This window comes from Coregonus lavaretus (genome assembly GCF_964263955.1).
Source record: "Coregonus lavaretus genome assembly, chromosome: 24".
Lineage (NCBI taxonomy): Eukaryota > Metazoa > Chordata > Actinopteri > Salmoniformes > Salmonidae > Coregonus > Coregonus lavaretus.
In genome coordinates, this window is record NC_140011.1 from 28,639,147 (window position 1) to 28,655,585 (window position 16,439).

Below are 16,439 nucleotides of genomic sequence, written 5' to 3' on the forward strand. Positions count from 1 at the left end.
CTTCTCTCTCCTCTCCAGCTCCTCACTCCTCTCCACCACCTCTCTCCTCTCTTCCATCTCTCTCCTCTCCAGCTCCTTTCCTCCACCTCTCTCCTCTCCTCCACCTCTATCCTCTCCTGCTCCTCTCTCCTCTCCTCCACCTCTCTCCTACCCTGCTCCTCTCTCCTCTCCTCCACCTCTCTCTTCTCCTGCTCCTCTCTCCTCTCCTCCACCTCTGTCCTCTCCTGCTCCTCTCTCCTCTCCTGCTCCTCTCTCCTCTCCTCTCCTCTCCTGCTCCTCTCTCCCCTCCTGCTCCTCTCTCCTCTCCTGCTCCTCTCTCCTCTCCTGCTCCTCTCTCCTCTCCTGCTACTCTCTCCTCTCCTCTCCAGCTCCTCTCTCCTCACCTGCTCCTCTCTCCTCTCCTCCACCTCTGTCCTCTCCTGCTCCTCTCTCCTCTCCTGCTCTCTCCTCTCCTACTCCTCTCTCCTCTCCTGCTCCTCTCTCCTCTCCAGCTCCTCTCTCCTCTCCAGCTCCGCTCTCCTCTCCACCACCTCTCTCCTCTCCTCCATCTCTCTCCTCTCCAGCTCCTTTCCTCCACCTCTCTCCTCTCCTCCACCTCTCTCCTCTCCTGCTCCTCTCTCCTCTCCTCCACCTCTCTCCTCTCCTCCACCTCTCTCATATCCTGCTCCTCTCTCCTCTCCTCCACCTCTCTCTTCTCCTGCTCCTCTCTCCTCTCCTGCTCCTCTCTCCCCTCCTGCTCCTCTCTCCTCTCCTGCTCCTCTCTCCTCTCCTGCTCCTCTCTCCCCTTCTGCTCCTCTCTCCTCTCCTGCTCCTCTCTCCTCTCCTGCTCCTCTCTCCTCTCCAGCTCCTCTCTCCTCTCTTCCACCTCACTCCTCTCCTCCACCTCTCTCCTCTCCTCCACCTCTCTCCTCTCCTGCTCCTCTCTCCACCTCTCTCCTCTCCTGCTCCTCTCTCCTCTCCTGCTCCTCTCTCCTCTCCTCCACCTCTCTCCTCTCCTGCTCCTCTCCTGCTCCTCTCCAGCTCCTCTCTCCTCTCCAGCTCCTCTCTCCTCTCCTCTCTCCTCTCCTGATCCTCTCTCCTCCTCCCTGCTCTCTTGCTCCTCTCTCCTCTCCAGCTCCTCTCTACCACCTCTCTCCTCTCTTGCTCCTTTCTCCTCTCCTGCTCCTCTCTCCTCTCCAGCTCTTCTCTCCTCTCCAGCTCCTCTCTCCTCTCCTCCTCCTCATGTTTTGTTGAGAGAGAGAGAGGTCAGAGAGAGATAGCGGGAGTGTGTGTGTAGGATAGGACAGGATAGGAAGGATGAGGATCATAGGGCTCCATGGCCGTAAAATCATTCCCATCACCAGCCCCTGCTCTCACCAGTCACAGAGAGTAGGGTCCAGGTGCCGTTGTGGGTCTCGTCCATGGTTTTGTCCAGCAGGAGAATGCGACACTCGTACAGGCCCTGGTCCTCCATGAGGAGCCCCTTCACTCTCAGAACAGTGTTCCTGACCAGAGACACACGGCCTGGGGACACATAGGGGTTAGACAGCACGAGACAGGGTACAAACCAATCAGACAACTGGAAATAACGAGGAATTTTAGGGGTTTTCAATACAAAGAATGTGTGCTTTACAATTGATAGGAATTTTCTTAAATGGTACTTACATTTCCTATAGATAAAGCCTTCACATTGTCTTGAGCTTTGAAATTTGATCTCCTGGTTGCCAGGTGACTGCACCCTTGGGCAATGGTGTTTGCTGACTCACCCCTCCCTCCCTCCTTCCCTGTGGCTTTTCTCTCTCTCTCTCATCTCTCCCCCTCTCATCTCCCTTACTCCAGTTCTCTTAGCTTGTCATTTCTTTTGTTATTCAATAAAGCCATTTTCACAATAAATAACTGAAACAGTGCAGTTTATCAGTGTGATTAGCCTCTCCTTTACAGACAGTGAAGCATTTAGGAAACTAATAAAATTAACACTTGAAACTTGAGAAAATCCATTGTTTGTTTGCCAATTGCCTCTCTCTCATCCATAGACACATACACCTACCACACACACATACAAGACATTACAAGAACATGAGCATGCCTCACACTGTAGCGCTAATGTGTTTGTGACATTGAGTCATTGAGGTGTGTTGAGCTAATCATTAACCCCAGTCCTTGTCCCTAGTGACAGGGAGGGACTGTTTCTATGCCCACAGTGGGGATCAGGAAGCTAGTTAAAGGGATGGTGGCTGTGATAACAGGTGAGGAACCGCCTATGACATCACATCCTGTTTACTTTTCTAAATGGAATGGGGAGCACTATCAGGGAGAGCAAGGAGAGGGAGGGGTGAGGGTGGAGCAACAGAGGCACTGATAGCCTATCACTGTTTAAAAAGGTGCACATGAAAAAAAAGCACCTCTAGATTTTAATCATGATAGATAAATTGAGAAAGCGAAAGGTGATAGAGAGAGAGAGAGAAAGAGAGAGAGAGAGAGAGAGAGAGAGAGAGAGAGAGAGAGAGAGAGAGAGAATGCAAGACAGAGAAAGAGAGAGAGATAATAGGGAGAGAGAGAGGCAGGGTATTGCAAACAAATCAACTCTGTAATAAGTTTAGTGGGGCATAGCGTGTGGTTTCAGTGAAGGCATTGTTGATTTAAATACCATCACAATACTGGCCCAGTGTCCCTCCTCTTTGGCAGCCATTCTCCCACATGGTCATTCTCTGCAACCACCACCAACACCCTCTCCTCCACCACTCCTCCCCCTCTTTCTCTTGTTCTTCACTGGCTGGTCCCGCCCCTCTTTTGGCCCTCTAATTCTATAAAAAAATACTCTTTGTTGACCGACATGTCAGTCTCCGTGTGAGTGTTTCACCCCTGTCCAGGAAAACTCTCTCTTTCTCACCCATTAGTTCAGATACATGTGTGGAACATCTGAGTCCCATGTGACTAATAATAATATGTTTCCATTGTATGGCCAGTCCAGCGACTCAGAAAATGCGACCACATCCCATTGCACTGAATGCATCACTAACCAAAGCCCAGCCAGGTTTCATCATTCAATGGCCTCAGCTTTGAGATGACAGACCAACAGAAAAGCATGATGTAGTCCACTAACAACACAGACACATGACATAATGGATCCGCTCAAATAATGCACCTAGTAATATTTAATTACACTACTACCCAATATAATGTTACGTTTTAATTTGTTGATGAATGAAAACAATCAAACAGATTATATCAAGTATCACTAAAATATGCTAAACTTACACATAGGCCAACTTCAATCTACAATCACAGCTTTGCATTTGTGTAAATATCAGGATGTGTTGGTTGCTGATGGGACTTTCCAGGCACCTAAGGATATGAAATTCAGAATCTATATGCCCATCCCTTCCTTAAGACTTGTCGTCATCCCTTGGCAAAGGTTTCACAGGCGCTTGTGTTCAAGTTTCTGTCAGAGAATAGAGCAGGTAGAGTTTCACCTCTTGAAACCCTTCACTCCCCAATGTCTCCATCTTGTTCTTCTGTTAAGAGACGCTGTGATCATTTGAAATTTGAATCATCACAGTTTGGCTAAAGGCTCCCTCACTATCAACAGCAGAGATCAAATAGCTGCTATATCGCCAAAAGCCTGCCTCAATGAAAAATGTGTAATTCATTGAAATACAGCACTGTGGACGGACAATATACAGGCCAGTACACTGGGGAGGGTATGAGCTCACACGCACACACACATTTAAACAAAACAAATATATATACACTACCGGTCAAAAGTTTTAGAACACTTACTCATTCAAGGGTTTTTCTTTGTTTTAAACTATTTTATACATTGTAGAATAATAGTGAAGACATCAAAACTATGAAATAACACATATGGAATCATGTAGTAACCAAAAAAGTGTTAAATAAATCATAATATATTTTATATTTGAGATTCTTCAAATAGCTACCCTTTGAGTTGATGACAACTTTGCACACTCTTGGCATTCTCTCAATCAGCTTCATGAGGTAGTCACCTGGAATGCATTTCAAATAACAGGTGTGCCTTCTTAAAAGTTAATTTGTGGAATTTCTTTCCTTCTTAATGCGTTTGAGCCAATCAGTTGTGTTGTGACAAGGTTGGGGGGGTATACAGAAGATAGCCCTATTCGGTTTCTTCAAGTGCAGTTGCAAAAACCATCAAGCGCTATGATGAAACTGGCTCTCATGAGGACAGCCACAGGAATGGAAGACCCAGAGTTACCTCTGCTGCAGAAGAAAAGTTCATTAGAGTTACCATCCTCAGAAATTGCAGCCCAAATAAATGCTTCACACAGTTCAAGTAACAGACACATTTCAACATCAACTGTTCAGAGGACACTGTGTGAATCAGGCCTTGATGGTCGAATTGCTGCAAAGAAACCACTACTAAAGGACACCAATAATAAGAAGAGACTTGCTTGGGCCAAGAAACACGAGCAATGGACATTAGACCGGTGGAAATGTGTCCTTTGGTCTGGAGTCCAAATTGGAGATTTTTGGTTCCAACCGCTGTGTCTTTGTGAGACGCAGTGTGGGTGAACAGATTATCTCTGCATGTGTATTTCCCACCGTAAAGCATGGAGGAGGAGGTGTTATGGTGTGGGGGTGCTTTGCTGGTGACACTGCCTGGGATTTATTTAGAATTCAAGGCACACTTAACCAGCATGGCTACCACAGCATTCTGCAGCGATACGCCATCCCATCTGGTTTGAGCTTAGTGGGACTATCATTTGTTTTTCAACAGGACAATGACCCAACACACCTCCAGGCTGTGTAAGGGCTATTTTACCAAGAAGGAGAGTGATGGAGTGCTGCATCAGATGAGCTGGCCTCCACAATCCCCCGACCTCAACCAAATTGAGATGGTTTGGGATGAGTCGGACAGCAGAGTGAAGGAAAAGCAGCCAACAAGTGCTCAGCATATGTGGGAACTCCTTCAAGACTGTTGGAAAAGCATTCCAGGTGAAGCTGGTTGAGAGAATGTCAAGAGTGTGCAAAGCTGTCATCAAGGCAAAGGGTGGCTATTTGAAGAATCTCAAATATAAAATATATTTTGATTTGTTTAACACTTTTTCAGTTACTACATGATTCCATATGTGTTATTTCAGTTTTGATGTCTTCACTACAATGTAGAAAATAGTAAAAATAAAGAAAAACCCTTGAATTAGTAGGTGTTCTAAGACTTTTGACCGGTAGTGTATATACATATTTTTTTGTGAGTACTGATCAATTAATTTATACATTTATAATTAGTAGGTTTTGTTATCTGTTTTAAGAAACCTTTTTTATTTTTGTACTTATGTATTGTATATTGTTTTTTGTATTTTTAATTAGTTTTTATCTGTATTGTTGTCCATCACCTTTCTTTGCTGCAAATAAATAAATACAAATCTAATAAATAAAGCTCTTGGTGTATTACTACTTTGCTGTGTGGACACTGTGGTCAGGCAGTAATGTAGAGTACAGGATAACATGATGTTACACAGCATTTATACAGCTTTATTTACCAAAGCATTGACTATTCTCTCTCCTTGGGTCTGAATCAGCAGCTCTGTGTGTACAGAACTAACAGCCTGCTCTCCTCTCCTGACCACTTATCTCTACACAGCAGCCTATTCCCCCCTCTCCTCTGCTCTACATAGACAACGAACACTGAAAAGACCCATTCAGCTCTTTCTCCTAAGAGAGGGTAGAGGGCTGACCTATCCAGAGGACATAATTCAGTTTCTTGCTTTTTCTTTGGCAAGAACAGCACTGAAGACTGAGGCATCCGTTCTGTCTCTTCATCAAGTAATAGTACTCTGAATGGCTATATTGTAGCTCTGCTCTATGGCTCTTCAGCACAGTCACTGAGGCATACAAATAAGGGTATAATGTCTTAAAACTAGGGCTGGGAATTGCCAGGGACCTCATGATATGATATTATCACGATACTTAGGTGCTGATACGATACGTATTGCAATTCTCACGATTCTATATGTATTGTGATTCGATACTGCGATTTTATTGCGATTTGATATTCCAAACATATTGGTCACCATTTGTCTGCTGCCGAGAGACGAGAGAGCAATGAGAAAATGAGTTTTGATCAGTCATGGAAATAAAAGTACTGAAAACATTTTGGCTCACTATTTAAAAATAAGATGGAAAACAAGCTATAGGATCTAAAATACAGGAGTTTTGGCGCAGGTACAGCCGACTAGCTTTAGCTAACACTACCTACAAATCGATACTTGGAGTCAAATATCGATATACAGGCGTCGTCCAAAGATAATATTGCGATATGTAACTGTATTTATTTTTTTCCCCATCACTACTTAATACCAGCATAGGCATTTTGAATTCATGAAGCAGGTTTAACATATGATTAAATACAGGTTGAGCTAAAAGGTGAGCAACATACAGTAGTTTATGGAGCTAAAGTGTGTAATATGATAGGTGGACATTGAGCCTAACTGACACAACCCTGAGAGTCAAGCTGAGGGGCTGTCTAGCAAAAGATACCTGAGAAGAGACATGGCCTGAGGAAGGGAACTCAACACCTCATCTACCCCCCACCAAACCTCCCCTTCCAAAGCTACACCTGTCCTTCCCACCAGTCACCAACTAGCTTTGAGAAAGGTGGACTTTTTCAACCTTTTGTTGCTCTGAACATGAGCTTTTAAAATGATCTGTTTGTTACTGGAGAAGGTTGTATTACTGGTCATTTTAGACTCTTATTTGTTTCCATAGTTTCAGAGGGTTTTTTCACCTGACAGAATCAGGTGAAGCTGTTTTGAAAATAGGTAGAATTATATTGCCCTTCCTCCACTATTGCGAAACTTATGTTGCTGTCCCTGTCCTTGTCCGCATATATTCTGTGTCCTTGTGAAGCTACAATTTAGTGCAAAACTGCGATCAGCCATAAATGGCATCAAGGATAGAGAAAAAAGGCTAGTGTCTTTTACTGACCTGAGGTCAATCCTCGCTCCCTCTGCCATGTACAGATGTAAATAAAGGTGCCATCTAGAACCTAAAAGGGTTCTTCGGCTGTCCCCATAGATTAATCCTTTTTGGTTCCAGGTAAAACCCCTTCAGTTCCAGGTAGAATCTTTTTGGGTTCCATGTAGAACCCTTTCCACAGAAGGTTCTACATGGAACCAAAAAGGGTTCTCCTATGGGGACAGCTGAAGAACCCCTTTGGAACCCTTTTTTCTAAGAGTGTATGATCTTAATTTGAGCCAGTTTGCTACAGCAGGAAAATAATCCTGCAGCAACAGGAAATATGAATTATTATGTGGATTATAATTAAAGGATATTTTTGTAGGGGTTGATACATTTTTCATAAGGGAAAATCAAGTCTGAAATTTCAAAGTGGAAATTCCAAACTTCAGAAGCCTTTTTAAACCTCAAATACACTGCAAGTTTTAAACTTCCTGCTTTTCCAATGATCAGAGAGGTTGACAGGTCAAATCTCACTCCCACCAGCCCTTTGGAACACAGGACGATCCTAACTAAAGGAAGATCTAAAACACCCAGACTTTTTTCAAATCAAATCAAATCAAATTTTATTGGTCACATGCGCCGAATACAACAGGTGCAGACATTACAGTGAAATGCTTACTTACAGCCCTTAACCAACAGTGCATTTATTTTAAACAAAAAAGTAAGAATAAAACAACAACAAAAACGTGTTGAGAAAAAAAGAGCAGAAGTCAAATAAAGTGACAGTAGGGAGGCTATATATACAGTAAAATAAAGTGACAGTAGGGAGGCTATATATACAGGGGGGTACCGTTGCATAGTCAATGTGCGGGGGCACCGGCTAGTTGAGGTAGTTGAGGTAATATGTACATGTGGGTAGAGTTAAAGTGACTATGCATAAATACTTAACAGAGTAGCAGCAGCGTAAAAAGGATGGGGTGGGGGGGCAGTGCAAATAGTCCGGGTAGCCATGATTAGCTGTTCAGGAGTCTTATGGCTTGGGGGTAGAAGCTGTTGAGAAGTCTTTTGGACCTAGACTTGGCACTCCGGTACCGCTTGCCGTGCGGTAGCAGAGAGAACAGTCTATGACTAGGGTGGCTGGAGTCTTTGACAATTTTGAGGGCCTTCCTCTGACACCGCCTGGTATAGAGGTCCTGGATGGCAGGGAGCTTTGCCCCAGTGATGTACTGGGCCGTACGCACTACCCTCTGTAGTGCCTTGCGGTCAGAGGCCAAGCAGTTGCCATACCAGGCGGTGATGCAACCAGTCAGGATGCTCTCGATGGTGCAGCTGTAGAATTTTTTGAGGATCTGAGGACCCATGCCAAATCTTTTTAGTCTCCTGAGGGGGAATAGGCTTTGTCGTGCCCTCTTCACGACTGTCTTGGTGTGTTTGGACCATGATAGTTCGTTGGTGATGTGGACACCAAGGAACTTGAAGCTCTCAACCTGTTCCACTACAGCCCCGTCGATGAGAATGGGGGCGTGCTCAGTCCTCTTTTTTTTCCTGTAGTCCACAATCATCTCCTTTGTCTTGGTCACGTTGAGGGAGAGGTTGTTGTCCTGGCACCACACGGCCAGATCTCTGACCTCCTCCCTATAGGCTGTCTCATCGTTGTCGGTGATCAGGCCTACCACTGTTGTGTCGTCGGCAAACTTAATGATGGTGTTGGAGTCGTGCCTGGCCATGCAGTCATGGGTGAACAGAGAGTACAGGAGGGGACTGAGCACGCACCCCTGAGGGGCCCCTGTGTTGAGGATCAGTGTGGCAGATGTGTTGTTACCTACCCTTACCACCTGGGGGCGGCCCGTCAGGAAGTCCAGGATCCAGTTGCAGAGGGAGGTGTTTAGTCCCAGGATCCTTAGCTTAGTGATGAGCTTAGAGGGCACTATGGTGTTGAATGCTGAGCTGTAGTCAATGAATAGCATTCTCACATAGGTGTTCCTCTTGTCCAGGTGGGAAAGGGCAGTGTGGAGTGCGATAGAGATTGCATCATCTGTGGATCTGTTGGGGCGGTATGCAAATTGGAGTGGGTCTAGGGTTTCTGGGATTATGCTGTTGATGTGAGCCATGACCAGTCTTTCAAAGCACTTCATGGCTACAGACGTCAGTGCTACGGGTCGGTAGTCATTTAGGCAGGTTATCTTAGAGTTCTTGGGCACTGGGACTATGGTGGTCTGCTTGAAACATGTTGGTATTACAGACTCAGTCAGGGACATGTTGAAAATGTCAGTGAAGACACTTGCCAGTTGGTCAGCACATGCTCGGAGTACACGTCCTGGTAATCCGTCTGGCCCTGCGGCCTTGTGAATGTTGACCTGCTTAAAAGTCTTACTCACATCGGCTACGGAGAGCGTGATCACATAGTCGTCCGGAACAGCTGGTGCTCTCGTGCATGCTTCAGTGTTGCTTGCCTCGAAGCGAGCATAGAAGTGGTTTAGCTCGTCTGGTAGGCTTGTGTCACTGGGCAGCTCGCGGCTGTGCTTCCCTTTGTAGTCTGTAATAGTTTTCAAGCCCTGCCACATCCGACGAGCGTCAGAGCCAGTGTAGTATGATTCAATCTTAGACCTGTATTGACTCTTTGCCTGTTTGATGGTTCGTCGGAGGTCATAGCGGGATTTCTTATAAGCGTCCGGGTTAGAGTCCCGTTCCTTGAAAGCGGCAGCTCTACCCTTTAGCTCAGTGCGGATGTTTCCTGTAATCCATGGCTTCTGGTTGGGGTATGTACGTACGGTCAATGTGGGGACGACATCATCGATGCACTTATTGATGAAGCCAGTGACTGATGTGGTGTACTCCTCAATGCTGTCTGAAGAATCCCGGAACATGTTCCAGTCTGTGCTAGCAAAACAGTCCTGTAGCTTAGCATCTGCGTCATCTGACCACTTTTTTATTAGCCGAATCACTGGTGCTTCCTGCTTCAGTTTTTGCTTATAAGCAGGAATCAGGAGGATAGAGTTATGGTCAGATTTGCCAAATGGAGGGCGAGGGAGAGCTTTGTATGCGTCTTTGTGTGTGGAGTAAAGGTGGTCTAGAGTTTTTTCCCCTCTGGTTGCACATTTAACATGCTGGTAGAAATGAGGTAGAACGGATTTAAGTTTCCCTGCATTAAAGTCCCCGGCTACTAGGAGCGCTGCATCTGGATGAGCGTTTTCCTGTTGATTAATGGCCTTGTACAACTCATTCAGTGCAATCTTAATGCCAGCATTGGTTTGTGGTGGTAAATAGACAGCTATGAAAAATATAGATGAAAACTCTCTTGGTAAATAGTGTGGTCTACAGCTTATCATAAGATACTCTACCTCAGGCGAGCAAAACCTCGAGACTTCCTTAGTATTTGATTTTGTGCACCAGCTGTTGTTTACAAATATACACAGACCGCCACCCTTTGTCTTACCAGAGTCTGCAGTTCTGTCCTGTCGATGTAGCGTATAGCCCGCTAGCTGAATGTTGTCATTGTTGTCGTTCAGCCACGACTCCGTGAAACATAAGATATTACAGTTTTTAATGTCCCGTTGGTAGGATAACCGTAATCTTAAATCGTCAATTTTATTCTCAAAAGATTGAACATTGGCTAATAGGATTGATGGGAGAGGCAGTTTACTCGTTCGCCGTCGGATCCTTACAAGGCACCCCGACCTACGTCCACGATATCTCCGTCTCTTTCTCACGCGAATGACGGGGATCTGGGCCTTGTCGGGAGTCTGTAGAATATCCTTTGCGAACGCCTCGTTGAAGAAAAAGTCTTCGTCCAACGCGAGGTGAGTAATCGCTGTCCTGATATCCAGAAGCTCTCTTTGGTTATAAGAGACGATGGCAGAAACATTATGTACAAAATAAATTACAAATAACGCGGAAAAACACACATAGTAGTACAATTGGTTAGAGGGCTGTAAAACGGCAGCCATCTTCTTCCGGCGCTGTTCTGACTACTTGCTCTCTCTTTGTCCACGTCAACCCTTAGTCTGAGACTTTAAAGGACAGAAGTGGTCTCAAAAGGTATTTGTTCTCTATTGAAGATCCCTTTCCCCACAGACCCTAGGGCAGAATGGGGACAATAGCCAATGATGCAATCTAAGAGACACAACTAACACAAAACCCCCAGCTCCCACAAAGCATCCTGACAATAGATGAAAGGACCAATGGGGTGTGGTGCAGTTAGGAGGACTGAAGCTGACAGAGGGATGAGTTACTGTTATGTTTTGAACTAACATAACTGTTAAGGTAGGATATAGGTAGGATGAAATCTGGATATACTTTCAATGTAGGAAAGGGGGCTTGAGAGTGTTAATGGACAAGGCTTCTAGAAGTGGCTGTGCTGAGACAGTCCTGATATTGGGCTGAAATGAAAGACTCTTACAGTAAGATTAGATCCCAGTTGAGCTCCTGATGGGATGAAGACGGACTTACCCTCGTAGTTGGGATGCACCCGAGGAGCATACACTCCAAACTTGATCAGGACTGGGATGTCAAAGCCCTGGCGCACCCATTCTACCACGTGTAATGATGCAGACGCACCCGTGTCAGTGGGTGGCAGTCTACACACCATCTCCACCACACCCCCTTCCTTGGCACGCACCTCTGGCTGCTGACCATGGCTGACACCTAGGAATGCCAACACAAAAATACGATAACCTGTAAGTGTTGTTATAACCTGAGGAGTGAGTGAATGACAGATCATTCATTACAGAGGGAATGCATTAGTACTACTCACACAGCAGGCAGAGTGCAGTCACTATGGTGACATCCAGGAAATAGTCCCTCTTTGGTGCCATAGCTGCCAGTCACACAGTCTCCAGCATATTTTACCTGCTGACAAAAAGACACACTTGTCACGTATTGCATCTTCCAACCAGCAGACACCTGTCACCTATCTTCATACCAGCTGGCACAAGAGAGAGAGAGAGAGAGAGAGAGAGAGAGAGAGAGAGAGAGAGAGAGAGAGAGAGAGAGAGAGAGAGAGAGAGAGAGAGAGAGAGAGCTGACAGTTCACATGTACAAAGTAGCTTTCTCAAGATTGGAATTCACCCCATATCATCAACGGATCAAAGGGATATCCAACGGACAACCCTGTCAAAACCCTCCCAGCCCTACATGGTTATCATAACATGGATGCCCATTAAATGTCACATAAATCTATTGAGAGTCAGTTGTGCAGAGCACCTGCCCGGCTGGAGTAAGAATCAGTGTTGTTGTTTTCTCAGAGAGCTCTGTGAACTTGTCAGGGACTGCAGTCACCAGTCAAGGACAGAGATAAGCTGGGTGGCAGGAGACACATGCAACAGCCAAAAGCACTGTACAGCATGTAGTGCATCAGTCATCGGTGCCATAAAGCTTGCAATACTCCTAGCAGGTCAAAGAAGATATTGAGCATGTTTTCATGATCCACTATGTCAAAAACATGAAGGTTTCCAGTTATCAATACATGTCTCAAAAAGTCAGAGTTTACCCCTACTATTATAATCTATAAAGTAGACCTACAGTATGCCATCCATGGAGCTAGAGATACATTGCTTGCTTTGCTGGAGTCCCCCACATAAAACATGTAAGGTGTGCTCCAGAGGCGCATGGGACTGGGCAAGCTCATGTGAGGGAGCGATTTAACAGAGGGCGGGCTAATACTCCACTCAGCTCTCCATCCACACACCCAGAGTTCCCAGCCCGCTTTACCACACACCCCTAACAGCAGCTTATTACGCTAAGTTAATTACAGCCACTGCTAGACGGCAAGAGCTATATTTAGAGGGCGGGAGCAGCACCGCTCACCAAATCCCACGGAAACATGTCATACATACAAACAAGTCCACCAAGGATCACACCAAATCCCACGTATACAGCCACATATCAACATACGAACAAATCCACCAAGAGCTGCAATCAAGCTGAACAGGATTTCATACCAATTAAAATGCATTTCAGATTGAAATAAAACATATTGCACGCATATGGAAATACATTTTTAAAAAGGATCATTAACTGATAAGAACTGGTAAGTATAGCAAGTCATATTCTATAGGTCTTCATGGTCATTACAAGAGAGAGTGATAGAGCAACAGGTCAACAGTGACCGCTCCCTGAATGGCCTACTGAACACGAGCAGTAAGACTCACTCAGGGAACACAATTGGCAAATAGGTCATAGGCTACGTATCGGTTGCTGCTCATCATAAAACTTGATGGCAGTCTTTTGCACAAGGTCAAGATGATAAATGGAATGAGATAGATTGTCTTGTAAGTTGAGCAACATAACAAGTCTCTAGTACTACTGTAATAATCATATTGAATGTGTTTGTCTGTTGGCACTCTTTTTCTATTGCATTTCTAATCGATTACTTTGTCCATGAGTCAGACAGCAGCAAGCCAAGATAAATGTAGAGCAGTGTTGTCTGTTGCCTCTTATCTTTCCTCGCAAACAGAAAGTGGGTGAGGTAGGACTGAGGATGAATGGTTTGGTTAGTCAGTCAGAAGGGCTTGGTGTTTCTGGAGAGAGAGAGAGAGAGAGAGAGAGAGAGAGAGAGAGAGAGAGAGAGAGAGAGAGAGAGAACGTCAAGGGACGTCTGCTTGTTACAGTAAATGGAAAGAGGGTAGGTGGTAGGTGTCAGTAAGAGCCAGGAGAGGTTACATTAGAGAGAGAGAGAGAGAGAGAGAGAGAGAGAGAGAGAGAGAGAGAGAGAGAGAGAGAGAGAGAGAGAGAGAGAGAGAGAGAGAGAGAGAGAGAGAGAGAGAGAGAGAGAGAGAGAGAGAGAGAGAGAGAGAGAGAGAGAAAGCAGAGTAGGCCTGCAGAGGGACAGTAACACAAACATGCTCATTATCGGTGAAGCTTCTTCAACCGTGGTAACCTAGGCCTGGTCTCCCTCAGTACACTTCCTGCCTCCAGCTAAGCAGCGTTGCCTTACAAACACACTGACAACGTTAACAACACAAAGCTCCTGCAATGTGTGTACAGCAAAAACAACAGCCCCTAACCAACAGGCAATGTCTGTCTTTGATTTCTCACCAGACAGGAGAGCCTGGACAGCAGGGACAGGGTTACTGGTGAAATACTACTACTTTTAATCAAGTAAATGGGCAGCCAACAGAGAATACTAACCCATTTACCTAGCTGTATAACCCAGCCATACCCCCACCTGGAAACTGACTAGGGAGGGAGCTCTGGACACTCTAGCCAGATGTGCACTTAAGAGGGAAATATTCCAACTCCTCCATTGCCACTATGGGTGCGAGAGAGATGTTCTCACTCTCATTATATTCCTGTGATATGGAAGAGAAGGGTTATGCCTATCACATGTGTGTTTTTGGGGTAAGTTATTGGCTGCAATATTCAGAGCGGTAACAAAGATCCCATGCCTCTGAGTGATGCCAGCAACCACCATAATGAAACATCAAGTATTTTTTAGATGCTCTGGGAATGTGTGTGTGTGTTTGTTTGTGCGTATGAGTCTACGTTCATGCATACATGCGCCAAGAAGTAGAAATAATCTACAAGCTAAATAATGGATTCTAAAGGGGTCTTTCTTTGTGTGGTGGTCAGAGGTGGATGGATAAGCAGCTGTATTTCACACTCCTGTTCATCCAGGTTGATCGTACCAGCCGTGGTTTGGGGACAGAGCAGAGGGGATGAGGACTAGTTCTTCCTAGTGAAGAACAGAACAAAGCACTCACATCCCCCTGGTGGGATATTGTGCTCTATCCATAACAAATGAGGCCTCTCATTCTCAACAGCACATAATATCAAATGTGGTGAGGTGATATAAGCCCCAAGGTATATGGGTATCTTCTGAGTAATAATAGCATAATAAGGGGATAGTTTTCCATGAACATAGAAATCATCTGAGAAACAATGACATTCTCACACATCAGTTTGGAGGATCCCATAGATCACTTGCCACTGGATTGGAACCCCCCCCCCCCAACCCTTATTTACAGCAATGTTAGCACCTATTTTACAATAGGCTATATTATACAATAACTTTTTTGTGTGAAATTGTGCCCTTAGATTACTTATATGGGCCCATATGATATCCTAAGGTAAGAGTAAAGTCCTCTCAGTACACATGACTCCAGTGATGCAGAAGGACTTTAAACTTGAGCATAAATAATTAATATGAGGCTTGCATGGTAGTCAACTGCAAACATTGGCCCGGAATATGATCAACCCATAGGTCTTACACAAATATCCCAGGACCCATGTCTGACACATCTGAGCAGGTGCAAATGGCAATTTCAAATGTCTGTCTAAAATAAAGATCCTCAAAAGGAAGTGGCTTTCAAAATGATTTGAGACAGGTAAAGACCCACATTTGAGTCCTTCAACAAGTTAAAGCCTAGACATTTCTATTACTAAATATGAATGGCCATACAAAACAGATAAAAGGTCTCTTGAAGTTGACGGGGGGGAAACAAGTTGACTTAAAACAATTAACACAATTTACCTGCGTTATACACTTTTACAAGTAAAGACAGTCAGTCTGAAGTCTTCTTTCAGTAATTCCTTTAGTCTTCAGTGTGTAAAAGTTGCAGGTGTTTCATTGTGTTATTCTAAGGTGGCAAATATGTTGTTTCAAGTTTCAACTGAATTGCTGATCCTTACTGAAACATCGAATAGTATCCGCAAATAAATGATGGTGGATTCTGCGCTGAATTCTCAAACAAAGAATTGACAGACGCGTTGTATCTCCCTAATTTTTACTCCACCGCTTTAATATTCAACAGATAGCCCTATGCGAAGATTCACGATACTTCCACGGTTAGAAAGTCCCCTAAAAAGCAGCGAATAATCTTCCCGACACATTTGATTTTGATGCTCTGTGGCAAAGGTTTTTGTACTCTCTCACCTCTTCCCTCTTCATTGAACAGCTTAACCAATCACCCCCCCCCCCTCTCTCTCTCTCTCTCTCTCTCTCTCTCTCTCTCTCTCTCTCTCTCATCACCCCCCCCCCCCTCTCTCTGTCTCTCTCTCTGTCTCTTCCACACATATGAAGCGCGCACACACATGCACATGCACAAACACGTAGTTTACGCACACACCATTTTTAGAAAGAAGTTTAAACCAATTTTGCTATTTACTTTTCTGGCTATTTACCTTTCTGGCACGTTAGAGTGTGGTTTAAAAGTGTATTTTGTAGGCATACTTTGAACTGAATGTTGCTTTCCTGCATGGGCCTAAACGCAACCTATCAAATAAATAAACAATTAAAGATATGTGAAATTAACTATATTACTGGAATCCTTTATTTATATCCACAGAAAATGTATGCTAAGATTTTATGAAAATGATATTTCCATTGGAAAAACAACTGCAGGCAATGTTTTTGCCTGAGAGTAATGAAGCCTGGTTCAAATCCATGATAGCATATTACCAATGATTGTTATTAATATTTCCCATACTATTACAAATATTTGGCTAAACAAATATTTCAATGTGATTAAGGTTAATATTTGTTTAAACTCTATTTATTCCAGAGCAGAGTCGGTTAATCAAAATAT

The 16,439-nt window shown here is 44.5% G+C and overlaps 1 protein-coding gene across 2 annotated transcripts in view; it reads right to left on the minus strand.

Annotated features, from left to right (window-relative positions):
* LOC311100278 (protein turtle homolog A-like) overlaps positions 1 to 15,781 on the minus strand; it is a 40,365-nt gene extending 24,584 nt beyond the window's left edge. The window contains exons 1-4 of one of the 2 annotated variants that reach the window (XM_084141133.1): positions 15,386 to 15,781; positions 11,669 to 11,763; positions 11,365 to 11,559; positions 1,357 to 1,503 (exon numbers count right to left, since the gene is read on the minus strand). In XM_084141133.1, the coding sequence (XP_083997259.1) occupies positions 1,357 to 1,503; positions 11,365 to 11,559; positions 11,669 to 11,729 (403 nt within the window). In that variant the 5' untranslated portion in view covers positions 11,730 to 11,763; positions 15,386 to 15,781. Of the gene's footprint in view, positions 1 to 1,356; positions 1,504 to 11,364; positions 11,560 to 11,668; positions 11,767 to 15,385 lie in introns of both variants that reach the window. The other variant, XM_084141132.1, reaches the window with a different exon arrangement.
* Positions 15,782 to 16,439: the final 658 nt, after the last annotated feature.